Source organism: Camelina sativa, chromosome 3 (assembly GCF_000633955.1).
Source record: "Camelina sativa cultivar DH55 chromosome 3, Cs, whole genome shotgun sequence".
NCBI lineage: Eukaryota > Viridiplantae > Streptophyta > Magnoliopsida > Brassicales > Brassicaceae > Camelina > Camelina sativa.
Genome location: NC_025687.1, coordinates 8,333,107 through 8,347,540, shown reverse-complemented (window position 1 = coordinate 8,347,540; position 14,434 = coordinate 8,333,107). Strand labels below are relative to the sequence as shown.

Here is a 14,434-nt window from a genome sequence, read left to right as displayed (position 1 = left end):
GATCTCTCAGCCTCTCGTTTCAATTTCTCTAAGAAATAAAGTATCTTAATCTCCTCTCCGCCTCTATCTAAGACGTCACCAACCTGAACAACCACCGTGGATCCACCAGTCCATCGGTCGGAAGAATCAATCAGTCCAGCGATCTTGAATGCTTCTTTAGACTTGTCGAGATCGCCGTGGAGATCACCGATGGCAACAAGACGCTCTGGTTCATCGAACCTCGTTTGCTGAGTCTCGTCCTGTGGGCTACGGTCTTGGGGCAAGAAGAAGCCGCAAACAGAGTAATCAACGAAAGTGTCGACGAAGGAAGAGATGAGATTGGGAATGTTTTTGCAGATTCCGCTAGGGTTTTCTCTGCTTGACATTTCCCCGATTTGTGTGTCCCTTCCCGGATGACGACGAAACGACCAATAGCGTTGGTCAAAGCACACGATGCAAGTAATAAAGCTCTTTGCTTAAATTTAAAGCAGTCTATTAAAATATTACACATGACATGACTATATATATGTATGTGTCTTGTCGTTTAAGGTTGTTGGGCTTTGGATCTCCCAAAGCTGTCTGGGCTTTCAATCGCATGGTCTTCAAGTTGTACTTCTCTGTATGGTTTAGTTAGTACTGTACTAGGGTTTTTTAATATTTCATCAAAACGTCCAATTAATATTTAGGTCAAGTAAATATTGTTTCTTTCTTATTTGCAAAAATTATACGAAATTTTTCCATGTGAACGAATAACATGTTACTTCTTTACCCGATATGCTGTTGTGTTGTTTGACTACAAAGACGCAGAAAAATGTATCCACAAAAAAAAAAAAAAAGAGAGAAAAACAAACCCTAAAAATTATGGAAAGCAATGTAGTTTTTTTCCACTAGCTAGTTGGTTAAATAATATATTATTGCGCAAGCCCTCTGTTACAAATTTTCAAATTTGCGAGCTATATATAGGTCACTAGATCTTGTACTATACAAGAGTTGCAGATTATGTACATTGTCACTAAAAAACAAGGAAATATAAAACACACAAGATTCACTGCGAATGTGTGTGTCCGTTGAAGATGTGTCAGTTTTTTTGAAAAAAAATAAAAAGAGGAAGAAGTTGTGTCAGAGACTCAGAGTATTATTGCAAACCAGTTTAATACTTTACTTTTAGAGCTCACCGTCGTCAACGCTCTATTGTTTGTTGTTGTTGTTACTACTCGTGACTCTCCCTTCCAATTATGAAGGTTGTTGGACTAAAAAATATCAAAGATTTGACACGCTTTAAGCGTTTCTAGTTCTTCAACAGTTTTTGTGACTTGGGTGAGATTCATTCAAGTGAAAAAATTAATTTACCCCACCACACACACATATATACAAAAAGAGGGGGACAACTACAAAATCTAATCAATAAGATAAATGCCAATATGTTTAAAAATATTTTCATCATCAGTCGCAATCATAATATAAAAAAAAAAGTTTATAAAACAAATTGAGTGGTTTGTTATGTTATGTGCCAATTTGGATAAGTCACGACTTGCCAAAGAAGAATGAGCGTGAGAGATCGTGTTTTTTTTTTTTTGTGGGGTGGGGTCTTCCATTTTTTTTAAATACGATTATAAATTTATATGTTTATTTTCATAATGTTTTGACTTTTATTTCGCCTATAAACATTACTACTTGAATGATGATATTTAATTTTAATTTTTTTTGGTAAGAATATTTAATTTTAATTTTAGTAATAATTATTAGTAATAGCGATATTTAAATTTTAAGTTTCAATTCATTAATTTTTCTTTTGAATCAGTAACTCTTAAAAAACAGTGGAAACAAAACCTTTATCCTTAGCACTTTTTATTAAAGAAAAAAGTGAGCTTCTGAAGCCATTATCCCTTAATTATTATGACATCAGAAGCCATAAAAAAAAATTAGATGAATGCGGTTACCTAACATGAGAGATTAAGGTATAGTTTCAGTAATTATCCGAGTGGTCTCCGTTCTTTAATTATATGATTATGCTATATGAAAGTGAATTAATTAAATAAGTTAGTTAGCGAAAGTGACATATAAAAAACATTTGAGAACGCGTTTGCGTTTAACACTAATGGCGTGCAAGCAAAGCTAAAAAAAATAAATACTAATCTTTTAGAGGAATCCAAAGGGAAATTAGAGCAATAAATAATGATTTTGTTTGTTTTTGCTTCCAAATAAATTTCATAAACTGAAAGAGAGAAAAAAAAAAAGAGAGGAAGGAGAAGAGAGAGAGATACAAGAGACACAACAGGCAGGGGTCCATTAATAACATAAAAAACATTGCAGCATTTCTCCAATTACTCGACTTTTGAGAGATTGATTGATTCTAAAGAGAGATTTGAGTTTTTTTTTTCCTTTTCATGATATAGGGTAATGGATTTGAAGGGAGTAGTATAATTCGTTGTTAGATAGACAGAGATAGAGAGAGATAAAGGGGATGAGTTGTAGAAGAGTGCTTAAGTCGATACAAGCCTTGGCGGCTCATAGTTTACTCTTTTCTTTCACGCTTTTATTGGTGCTTAAGCTTGATCACACCGTCTCTTGCTCATGGTGGTTAGTCCCTTCTTCTTTCTTCTCTCTCTCTCTCATTTCTCTGAAATTTGGGTGCATGACTCAGTTTTTTCTTCTTCTGATTGGTTCGATTTCGATTTTCATTTTGAGGGTTGGTGAATCGTTTACCTGATTTGATCATTTGGGGATTTTGGATTTTGGGCAAAGGACCCTTTTTTTTTTGTTGACCCCCTTTGAATTTCGAAGCTAAAAGGTTGTCTCTTTCGTCATGGATGACTGTTTTTTTTTCTTTCTGTACAGAAGAAAGTAAAGTATCAATTTTTTTTTTTTTTTTTGGTGGGTTGAGACAGAGAATGAGAAAGCAGCTCAGCTCCTTAAACAATCACTGATTCCTTCCTTGTTTCTATTTGCCGTTAATAGCAACAAAACCCAATGACGTCAATAGTCTCATACTGTATAATTTTGATTGCAATTTTTGGATACTCATGTCATGTATACAACATTTTGTATCAAATACTGTTAAAAAGTTACATCCTTTATCTTAGATGGAGTTTCTCTTTAAAGGATTCAGCTTTTCTCTGATCTTGTCAGTTATCTTCATTTCCTTTCTGTATTTTTTACAGACTTTGATTGACAGAATTTATGTTTTTGGTGTTATGTAGGATGGTGTTTTTCACGCTGTGGGCTTTTCATGCAGTTGTTGCAAGGGGAAGATTCTCTCTTCCTGCTCCTGCTGTTCCACGTAACCGTCATGTATGTTTTTTTTATGTTCTTACCTGTTTTAGCTAAAATGTTACTCAAAGTCCTTCTTATGAGTTTTCCAGTTAATTGTCCTGATTTGTATATGATCCCTTTTGGTACACAGTGGGCTCCATGCCATGCCGTTGTCGCTACACCGTTGCTTGTATCATTCGAATTACTCCTCTGTATATACCTCGAGAGTTCTTATGGTAATTTTCCTTCCTGTATTTTACTGATTTCTCACTTCAGGGGTTTGTTTGGGTGATAGTATTTAACTATTTGGCATTGGATATCATTCTCAAAGTTTCGTCTTGCTACTACTGTTTGATTTGAGTTTTCAGATGATATGAATGCTACTACAATTTTCTTGATTCTGTATAAAGGATTTTTTTTTTTTCATTTTCTCCCATATCATCGGATTGTGATCTCTTCTATCTTAAATGCAGCTCATTGGCCACCAGCGGTGAGTCTGAAGATTGCATTCTTACCTTTATTGGCATTTGAGTTAACGATTCTGGTGGACAATTTGAGGTATTAAAATGTTAACTGTTTTGTAAAATTACTTTATTCTGTTAACTTCTCAAACAAAGACACTCGGTCTATGTGTCCGGTGAACACATAAAGTTACATCATATAAATACAAAGTTCCTAATTACTGCAAGCTTTATCTTCAGAATGTGTCGAGCGTTGATGCCAGGAGACGATGACAGCATAACTGATGACGCAATATGGGAGGCACTTCCTGTAAGTCCCACAACTGTTGCGTAACTTATTTTAAGCTCTGAGGCTTGGTTCAGCTGGATTTAAGTAATTAGGAAAGATCAATCAATCTATCAACCATGAATGAAAAATCCAGCTACACAACTTAGGACTGAGAAAGGAGAACATTTTGACCAATGTCTGTAATTTTCTAGTTTTCTCAAACACAGGCTTGGGATTTTCTAATCTCTTGTTCCTGGGCGGAGGAAGTTGGTCAGTACTCAATATAAACATTTAGATGCTTTTTCCTTGTTGCCTGCAGCATTTCTGGGTTGCGATTTCCATGGTGTTCACGTTGGCTGCTACGTTCTTTACCCTCCTAAAGCTTTCGGGTAATACTTATCTCTTGAATGCTTCCCTGAATAGCTGTCTTACTGTATCTGTTTACCTGTTGAAATCATATCTTTCACAGTTCATTTCTTGTATTATTTCAAATAAACTGTGATGTAGTTGCTCGACACATTCTGAAGAACATGTCATTTTTGTTGATGGGATTATTGTGTTCTTATTCTCCTTTCTTGTATTATTTTAAATACACAGGTGATGTAGTTGCCCTTGGCTGGTGGGACTTATTCATAAATTTTGGGTATGATGCCGTGGTCTTTCTTTGTTTGAAGTCTTTAAGAAACACTTGTCATTTTTACGGTTGTTGGAAATGATTATGTATGTATGTGTATATGTTGTGCCTGCAGAATTGCCGAGTGCTTTGCTTTTCTTATTTGCACAAAATGGTCCAACCCAGTAATTCATAGAGGCTCACGCGCCCGAGAGGCTGCGTCATCTTCCACCACTATCAGATATCTTGACTGGAACAGTGGCCTTGTGGTTGCTCCAGAAGAGGATAGGCACCAAGATAGATTGTGCGGTTTGCAAGATATTGGTGGTCATATGTTAAAAATTCCCCTTATTGTATTTCAAGTTGTCCTTTGCATGTATCTAGAGGTATAAACCACATCTCTCTCTTACTTATTATATTGTCTTTGGACAATACTGAAAAAGCAAACGGTTTAAACTTTCAGGGGACTCCTGAAAGAGCTAAGGATATATCTATTCCACTACTGTTTTCTCCACTATTCCTGTTGCAAGGCCTCGGTGTTCTTTTTGCTGCATCGAAACTCATAGAAAAGATCATCCTCCTACTGCGAGGGGAAGCTGGTCCAGGATTGTATTTTAGATTTGCATCAAATGCCCATGATTGCTTAGGATTCTTACACCATGGTTCCAGGTGATAAACACGTTTGTCTGTTTTTCCTAAAAGGTTTTGATTCACAAAATTTAATACTAACAGTAATCAGTAATGCTCTCACCCGCTCAGGCTATTAGGGTGGTGGTCGATTGACGAAGGAAGCCGAGAGGAACAAGCTCGACTGTACTTTGATCGAGAATCTGGGTTAGTTAGTATATCCCAACCTTCTATATGGTCGAAGAACAAAAAATTTAATGGGACCTGCTGATGATTTCATTATAATATGCTTGCTGCAGGTACAATACTTTCAGTGGTCATCCGCCTGAGATAGTCAAGAAAATGCCAAAGGAAGATCTTGCTGAAGAGGTGACTTTTACTTCTCTTTCTTGCATTTTTCTTTTCCAACTCAGTGCTGATATTAGAATTACTTAAGTGTTGGCTGCATTCAATCTAATTTGATATCTTTAGGTTTGGAGACTTCAAGCAGCTCTTGGTGAACAAACCGAAATCACAAAATTCAGCCAGCAGGAATATGAAAGACTGCAAAATGTATATGCATTATTAGTTATTATGATGTTTTTTTAACTCTCCTCTATCTATTTTACTTTTCCCTTTGGCTTAATCCTGTGTCCATGTGTCTTTTACTCCAGGAAAAAGTGCTGTGTAGGGTTTGCTTTGAAAAAGAAATCAGTTTGGTACTGCTTCCATGTAGACACCGCGTTCTCTGCAGGTAACTACTTAAATCATAGTATAATAAGTGTAGGCATTGGTTACTCAATTCATCTGCAAGGAACTACCATATAAAGAAACTAGGGATCTATGAGGTCATATCGGTGTACTTAGTAGGCTACATGTATGAAATGCATATCTGGCCATAACTGACTCGATGTCATTGTTCACAAATTTTGTTTCTGTGCCAATTTTGTTGCAGACTATGTGCAGACAAGTGTACAACGTGTCCGATATGTCGTATAGACATTGAAAAACGACTATCTGTATACGACGTTTGACTATGTCTAACTTTGGCCCATGTTCGAGAGTAGGATTTGAGGTTGATGCTCCAGACAGACATTCCATTTTACCCAAACTGTTCCCAAAACTTCTGATGTTTCTGCTGAATCTTTTTTGTCTGAATCAGCATTAAGTATAAAGAAAAAAGTATAGATGTATACATATATGTATTTTTCTTAGGAAACCTCATAAAGTCTCTTACATACTTTAGCTGTAACATTCAAAGTTTGTATATCATCCGTCTCTTTTCGTGTATTCAATTCTACTTTTTGTGAATAAATCAGTGACTAAGTACTTGTTATCGAAAGTGACACTGACACTGGCATAAAATAGATAAAAAAAGACCATATCCATATATACACTGTTCATCTGTTCTAAGCCGATCTCTCATGAACAACATTACAAGTAAGACACCAGAAACTCTATGAAAACCTAATTTCGTAGTTTTAACAGATGAGGTCAGCCTGTTTCCATTTTCTTCTTCAGCTTCATCCCTTTCTTATGAACCGTCTGAGTCTGTGTCGGCTCCACGAGCAGCAACCGCGACATCACGTAGGCCAAAAGCTCTTCGCGGTGAGAGAAGGTGAAGTCCAAATGAGCATACTCAAACTCATTGTATGAAACATCAACCCCTGAATCTCTCATCACTCTGTAATGTTTCCTAACCATTGAAGGTCTAATCACTTTATCTTTCTTACCGGCTACTAAATCCACAGGCACATCAATCAATCCGTAAAACTCCCCAAGATCAAGTGGCTCAGGAGACCCGTAGACCTCCATATTAGCTGAACTGCTGCCGTAGTCAAACATCTTGAACTTACCGCTATGTTTAATCTGAGCAAGATGCTGAGCCACACAGAATGATATAGCCGGCATATCATTCATGTTATAGTGAGGTAAACCCATGACTCCGACCCAATTTGAGCTATCTCCACCAACCACATAACTCATCAATGTCTGAACCAATCCACCAACAGCAGGATAGTTATGGAAATCTCGAGCTAACTTGTTGAGAAGCATCCGGAAAAACTTAGTGGGGATGTAGAAAGCGGGAACAATCCGTTTTAGTACAGGAGCCAAGAGAAGGAATGTGTACTCCATGAACGTGAAACACACGTTGGAGTCGTCATGGAATCCAGCAGGCGAGAGCAGGATCAGTCTCGAGAATCTGTGTGGTTTCTCTTCGATTCTACGGGTGATTACATACATCAGAACCGCTGCGCCGCCTAAACTGTGAGATACAACACAGAGCTTATACGGTTGCTCCTCTTTTGGTACCTCTTCCACAGTAGGCTGATAGAGTTTCAGTTCTGAAGTTTTGATATCGTGGATCTTCTCTATCATAGCTGGGATATCTTCAGTTGCATGCTCATTGATGGAGTAACGCCAGAAACTGCATGATTTTGAGGAACCATCCATAAAGAACTATACAAAAAATCAAATCCATAAAGAAACAGCTTATTCTATACTCTACTTACTCTTTTGAGGATATGTTTTTGTTCACATGATCTCTTGAAACTAAACCGCGAAAGTTCCCTAGGAAAACATCGTAGCCTGACAAGAAAAACAGATTAAAACATATGGTAAGTTTACATGCATTATGACATGAGCCGACTTAAGAAATAAGTAACTTTTTGGCACGGACCTTGATCATAAGCAGCAAATGCCGGAGATCCAACAACACCATTTGATACCCATCTGAAAGATAAGGTACAGATGAGAAACCTGACAAGTCAACAAAGAAAGAGACTATGCAAACTCACCCCATTGAAGAATCCATTACACCATGCTGCAAATAAACAGCTTTCCTTGCATCTCGTCTGGAAAATACATGAGAGGAAATTATTGATTACACAACAAGGGAACTATCTAAAACTGAACCATAACAGACTCTATACCTTGGTATCCTTTCCAAGAGAAGACCATATCCATCTGAAGTAACAACTCGAATCGCTTCATACGGATACCTATCAAGATTATAAGAGAAGTTGAATCAAAGGGAAAATAGTTAGAGTAATAGCACAAGTGTAAAGCAATGATGCACGACGCATCTTCTACACATTTTTCCCTTACCCAAGCTCTGTTATAACATCTTGACAAGTCCGAGTATCTGTGTTGTATAAGCTCGTCGTGGTTGTGGTTCTTTCTGTAGGCGATGAATCGTTATCTCCTAGAGTGGCAGTCTGCACCTGCACGATTTCATCATCCGAAACGTCGCCATAGTTTCCTTTAGAGCTGTGACTGTGATTGGAGGAAGAGAACCATGATAAAACAATTCCAAACGTTTCTGATGGAGAAAGAAGAAGATGTGCCGCCTTGTGAAAAAAATCAAATATTGATTCTATAAAGATCTCGATACCAAGCTGAAGATCCTGAAGAAAAAGAGAACATAGGAGTGTGTGAGAAAATTTTCAAGAATGCGAATAAGTAAACCTCTGATAAAAGAACGAGATTGCAGTCTATGAAAGTATGTAAGTTCACCCAACACAAACCTCAATGACTCCGCGTCTTCTATCAGTAGTTCGGTTAGGGACATCATGCTCTTTCCCTGGGATAGCTTTGCTAAAGTAAGGTCTAGAAGAATGTCCATACCTCCCTGGGCTCATAGGCAACATTCTTGAATTACGTCTACCAAGAAGACGTAACAGAAACAACGGCACCCATAGAAGGATCCGGGCAGGTAGTAAAACCCACCAGACAATGAGCGTTATCCACTCAGTCCAATGGCTTTCGTAATTTGCAGGAAGACTAGTCCAAGAGCGGAGTGAGGTTTGAGACGACGGTGATGGAGGCGTGGACATGCCATCACTATAATCATCATCTTCAGCAGAGGAATACTCCAAGCTTGAAGTATCAGAATCCACAGAGAGCTCGTGAATGAACTGGTTGAAAGAAGAAACTCCACTGCAACCACAGAGAAATCAAAAGAGAGAGAGTAGAGTAAGCATTGCATGACAGCATAAAAGGCAGAAAAAGAAGTGTTAGAGAGAGAGAGAGATATATACTTATGCATCCAGCGTGGTAAACGAGGACCACGTAAAGTAGGCCTAAGCTCCCATCCATGAAGACCTTCAAGAATATTGGACTTTCCAGGCAAAAGTGTCAAGAGAAGTGCAGAAACTCCATTAATACATCTTGCAAAGTTGTTCAAAGACTCATAAGTCAAAGTTTTCACCGACCTGCACTAAAACAAAAAAAACAAAAATCATAGTCAAGTTTAAAAGTGAAGATACTATTCATAGATACAAAGAGAATCACTGTAAATTATTACAGGACTAAGATACCTTTGTTCTGTTGGAAGAGACAACAACAAAAACAGAATACTTTTATCGAAATTGTATCCACCAAAATCTCAAGAATAATAAAAACAATAGGCTCAACATTGGCATCTTCCATATCTTAACTAAGGAAATATACATATCTAAATTCATAGAGAGAGAGACACTAAAAAATGCAACTAAAACCAAATCAAAATCACTAAGCGTGGACTGACGACGACACTAATAATAATGCTCGAACGGAACACAGAGAGAGAGAGAGAGAGAGAGACTGGGACTCACTCTTTTGTAACGGCGAGAGCATTATCGACGATCCTCTGCATGATTTGTGTTTTTGGGTCTCTCAAATATCAAATTTTGAAATTACCCAGAAGAAGAAAACAAAAGAACAAATTTCTCGAAAATGAATAAATCCAAAATCGAAATCCCAGGAAAACTCAAAAAGGCGTAATCGAGGTTCAGAAAAATAAAAATAAAAAACGTTTTTTTTTTTGATTGAGAGAGAGAGAGAGAGAGAGAGTGTTGTGGTCGTGGAGATTGAAACCCAGTAAATGAGGGGCGAACGACGGCGATTCTTGCCGTCCAAAAGAGAGAGAAGGTCGGTAATAAACGTTATTCAGAGAGAGAGAGACGAGAGAGAGGGTGACACGTGGGTAAATATAAGTGGATGATGTAGAATGTGTCATCTATTGGATTTTGCATGCGGATATGGGAGACATGACACGTAAGTCTGTTGTGGCGTAGAAGTTACCTTCCTTTTGGTTTTTTCTTTCTTTTTTTTCTTTGTCTCTTTTCCTTTACCAAAAAAAATCAATTACATTTATTTGAATATTTAGTATTATTATTTTTTCTTATGGTTCAAAATGTATATCTTTTGGAATTTTGCAATTTCGAAGTCATTAGCAATTTGAAAGACACGATAAAAGCTGCTTAGATTCGGTTTTTCTTTCTTAAAAATGCTCATTTATTTTATTTCGTTGATTATCTTTTGGTTCCTGAGTTATGTGGACGGTCCTGATTGTCCGAATATTTGATACAGCAATTAACCTCTTCCACCACGTGTTTACATTATTTCTATTCGCTCCAATAGAAATATATATTTTTTTTCATCGAAAAGTGAATTATATTGAAGAATTAATATAGTCTATATGATGAATTAGTTAAGCAGGTCTAAAACAATCAAAATAGAAAGTATAATTAAAACATCAAAATTTTGCTAATAAGTGAGCAATCATATTACAACATCATTTAGTAAAAACAAAATCAATAGAATGAAATGGTGATTGCCACCATTTTATATCTTGAATGATTCCTTCAATGGAGGTATCAAAATGTTTGTTGTGAAGTATTTTTGTCAATAATTGATAATCTCCTTCAAAGCAAATAGATGAGTGTCCTTTGATCCAGACTTGTTGTATGGCTGTTAATAATGTTTTTGCCTCCGCTTGGAGAGGTGAAGTTGCATAACCTAGTTTTTGTGAACCCCAGCCTTGTGAAACACCACAAGAATCTCGAACTATCCATCCCCCTGTAACTTGATTTGTGTATTTATCAAAAGCTGTATCATAATTACACTTTGTTGTTGGTTGTGATGGTCTTCTCCATAATGGTGAATCTTGAATTTGAGTAGAGAAAACTGCATTATCCTGAAGGTTGTTATAATACCATTCTTCAGTCTCACTTTTAACTCGGAGAGCTACTATCCTTGTTGGGATTGTGTGGTTTTCAAAAACAAATTTGTTTCTAGATTTCCACAAATGCGACATTGTCCACAATGGTTGTAATGGAGCTAATCCTGTCATACTATCCATATGTTCCATGTCTAAAAAAGCTGTCAGAATTTGTTCACTGTCATAGTTTAAAGATTCGAATATAGTTATCGGTATGTTGAACAGATCCCATACTTCTTTAGCATAGTTCCAGTAAAACAAAATATGTTCTATTGTTTCATCTTTTTGAAAACATCTAGGGCAGACAGGATCAAGATTCTTTTCCCGAGTATTAAGTCAAGTGATAGAAGGTAAAGCTTTTGACATCATTCGCCAAAGGAAATGTTTAATGTTAGGCAAAATTTTCAGTTTCCATACTCTGTTTTTTAGAGAAACCGAACCGTATAGTAATTGACCTTGTGCATTGACCATGTCTTGATTATGCATGCTGATCCAGTAGCCTAATCGGACCGTGTATTCACCAGATTTGTTGTAATTCCATATCAGTCTATCTGGTCTTTCTTCAATGGGCAAGTATATGTGTTGTAGTATATCTCGATCCTCTGGATGAACCTGTACTAATATTTTTTCTGTATCCCAAAAACGTAGATGACCAACTTTTTTAATGAGTTCCTTAACCAAGCAGGCATTAGAATTAACACTATGTATAGGTCTCGATGGATTTGTTAATGTGATGTTATCATCGTCGAGACGTGTAATAGCTCCATCTCCGATTATTGTTGTGATACCTTGTTTGATAAGTTTTAATCCTTCTAGAATAGAAGACCATCTATACGACTGTTGGCGTCTTGTCTTTGCTTCCAAAATAGAATTATCCTTATAGTATCTTGCTTTCATGATCCGAGCAAATAAGCTATCTAGATTTTGTATTAATCGCCATGCTTGTTTAGCAAATAAAGCATCATTAAATTTGGACAGATTTTTGAAACCAAAGCTTCCCTCTTTTTTTGAATACTATAATCTTTTTCAGGCTATCCATGATATACGTCTTTAATATATTTTTATTCACCTTTCCACGACAGTAAATATATTTTCTTTAAAAAATGATATTTTACTAATTTCTCTGTTCATGATAAATTGATGTTTTAGAGAATTTTTCTTGTTGTAAAAATATAAAAAAAATAACAGAAAATAAATCATCACATATGAATGAAATAACCAAAAATAAAAAGAAATAAATCATAAAAATAATTAATAATAAATTAATCATATACTGTCATTGTCTTATGTGTGAAAATACTAAATATCAAACTATTAGAAAGAGAGAGAAAGTACATCTTAACCGACTTTGAAGTTTGAATATATTATACGTACATTTCGAGATCTGGTCAAACGTGATGCTATTTGTAACTTTGTTTGAATCTGAAATTAAAGTTTTATGTATTTTCTAACTTTTTTTTAAAATATATTATATTAACTTTCTCCACATACTATAGAAATATAAATATTCGATTTTATGTGGCTATATTGTCCAACAATTACTACTTTCATAAAATACATCATTTCAAGATTCGTTTAGAAACCCCCCCAATTACATGTTTTTTTTTAACAATTGAATCACACTAGATAATAACCTATGCTATTGCAACGGGTAAATTTTTTTATTTGAGATATTATATTTATAAATGTATTTATTTATTATAACATTTATAATACAAATTTATATTGGTTTGAATTCATCAACTTTGTAAAAGTTTAAAATAGTAATCGTTTCACAATAAATTTTAGATTAACATGATTGCGGATCTGGAACGTATGTGAACCGAATTAGTGATTGTTGATATGAGAAACAACAACTAAATGTATTCGAATAAGAAACGAGGTCTGGACAGACTTTCGGTCGAAATCGATAAGAACAAAGAAGAATGATAAACTGGATTTATATTGATTTCGCTTGTTGTGCTTAGCAGAAGATTACATATATCCTTTTTCCTTACAAACTTTGAATATTTAAACTAAGAGAACTCGAATTTCCCATGAATCTCCTCCTCCGATCTCGCCCACGATCTCTCAACCTTATCTCTGGTTTGACTCAGCGTCTCAATCAAATTCTCTTTCTGGGCCCGCGCTAGGCCCATTAGCGGGTGGCATTCGCTCCTTAGCGGGCTTTCCGACGGGCCTTTAACTCGCTGAAACCTAACACCAACAGTGATCGATTAGATTTCTAATAAAATCTTGAATTATCAAATCATATAAAAACCACAAAAGAAAAAAATTAAAATTTCATGAACCGAATGATTTAAATAAATTTTTAACCGGGTCAAACTCGTCCGCTAGGCCATCCTGCAACGGAATTTAAATATTTTGAGCCGTTAATATCTTTGCAGTTTGCATCCATACCGCTTGAATTTGTGAGATCCGCAAGTAACCCACATGCATTTTCATAATCATATTTTCTAATATATAAAATATAACTTAATTAATATTAAAAAATCTATATGATAAAGTTTTAAGAATAATACATTGTATGATACAATATCAAAGAATTGTAAATAATAAATCAAAATGAGAATAAATAGGTAAATGTGTTTTGAACGATGATATATCAGTGTTTTTAAGTAAATGCTTTTCTATTAATATATAGTAGGTATTAGAATTTTATAACAAATTAGTTTACTGTATATTATAATGCTTTCAATTTTTTAATATTTACGCTTTTGACTTTGTAATACCAAAATGAAATGAACATACTATGCTTTTAAAAATATAATACTGAAGATTTGGATGTAAAAGATACTGTGAATCTTTAAATCATTCTGAACTTAGAAGTACATATATTTCTAACTGGGTATCTGTTTTTGGATTTTAAAACATAAACTTTTAGAAATCCAATTATATGAATTTGTAATCTGTTTTCTACTAGCTTTATAATATTGCTGGAGGCCCAATTGTTATCTCCCTATACACATGTTTTTTTCCACGAGAGAGAATTTGGACACGACGAAAGGAAAACAAAAGATGTCGGTTTGGTTTTTTTTTTCTCTGGGAAATGTCTGGTTCTTTACTTTCTTTGGTTCGAACGGCTTTGAACGATCATCCACAGAAAGTAAAGTTTAAAACCTGTGGATGATTGTTCAAAATCTTATCCGACTGTGGAAACAATACTCAGCTACCACTGGTCGATTCTTCAACAATACAAAAAACTTTATACCATGGTTTGATATTAGAGAAAAATTAACTAATCTTATCTCTTATCAAAATCATTTCAATTG

General features: G+C 35.5%; 3 protein-coding genes across 5 annotated transcripts in view; 1 reads left to right on the top strand and 2 right to left on the bottom strand.

Moving 5' to 3' along the window:
• The window catches only part of LOC104775962 (shewanella-like protein phosphatase 2), a 5,780-nt gene extending 5,325 nt beyond the window's left edge, over positions 1-455 (bottom strand). Inside the window, exon 1 of one of the 2 annotated variants that reach the window (XM_010499937.2) lies at positions 12-455. In XM_010499937.2, coding sequence (XP_010498239.1) covers positions 12-365 — 354 coding nt within the window. In that variant the 5' untranslated portion in view covers positions 366-455. The remainder of the gene's footprint in view (positions 1-11) is intronic. The other variant, XM_010499938.2, reaches the window with a different exon arrangement.
• LOC104775960 lies at positions 2,184-6,469 on the top strand. Its single transcript, XM_010499934.2, has 14 exons — positions 2,184-2,559; positions 3,180-3,270; positions 3,383-3,467; positions 3,705-3,789; positions 3,933-4,002; positions 4,280-4,349; positions 4,558-4,603; positions 4,710-4,959; positions 5,037-5,242; positions 5,333-5,407; positions 5,500-5,569; positions 5,672-5,752; positions 5,854-5,933; positions 6,135-6,469. The coding sequence occupies exons 1-14, from the start codon at positions 2,444-2,446 to the stop codon at positions 6,211-6,213; spliced, it is 1,404 nt and encodes a 467-aa protein (XP_010498236.1). The 5' UTR covers positions 2,184-2,443; the 3' UTR covers positions 6,214-6,469.
• Positions 6,545-10,098, bottom strand: LOC104775959 (lipase member M-like). Of its 2 annotated transcripts, none has more exons than XM_010499932.2 (9): positions 9,775-10,098; positions 9,220-9,393; positions 8,707-9,118; positions 8,288-8,586; positions 8,113-8,181; positions 7,978-8,034; positions 7,860-7,912; positions 7,693-7,768; positions 6,545-7,607 (listed from the first exon to the last, which is right to left on the bottom strand). In XM_010499932.2, exons 1-9 carry the CDS (start codon positions 9,813-9,815, stop codon positions 6,674-6,676), a joined length of 2,115 nt encoding a protein of 704 aa, XP_010498234.1. In that variant the 5' UTR covers positions 9,816-10,098; the 3' UTR covers positions 6,545-6,673. The 2 variants fall into 2 exon arrangements, with proteins under 2 accessions (XP_010498234.1, XP_010498235.1); XM_010499933.2 differs by having other exon boundaries at positions 9,220-9,398; positions 9,775-10,096.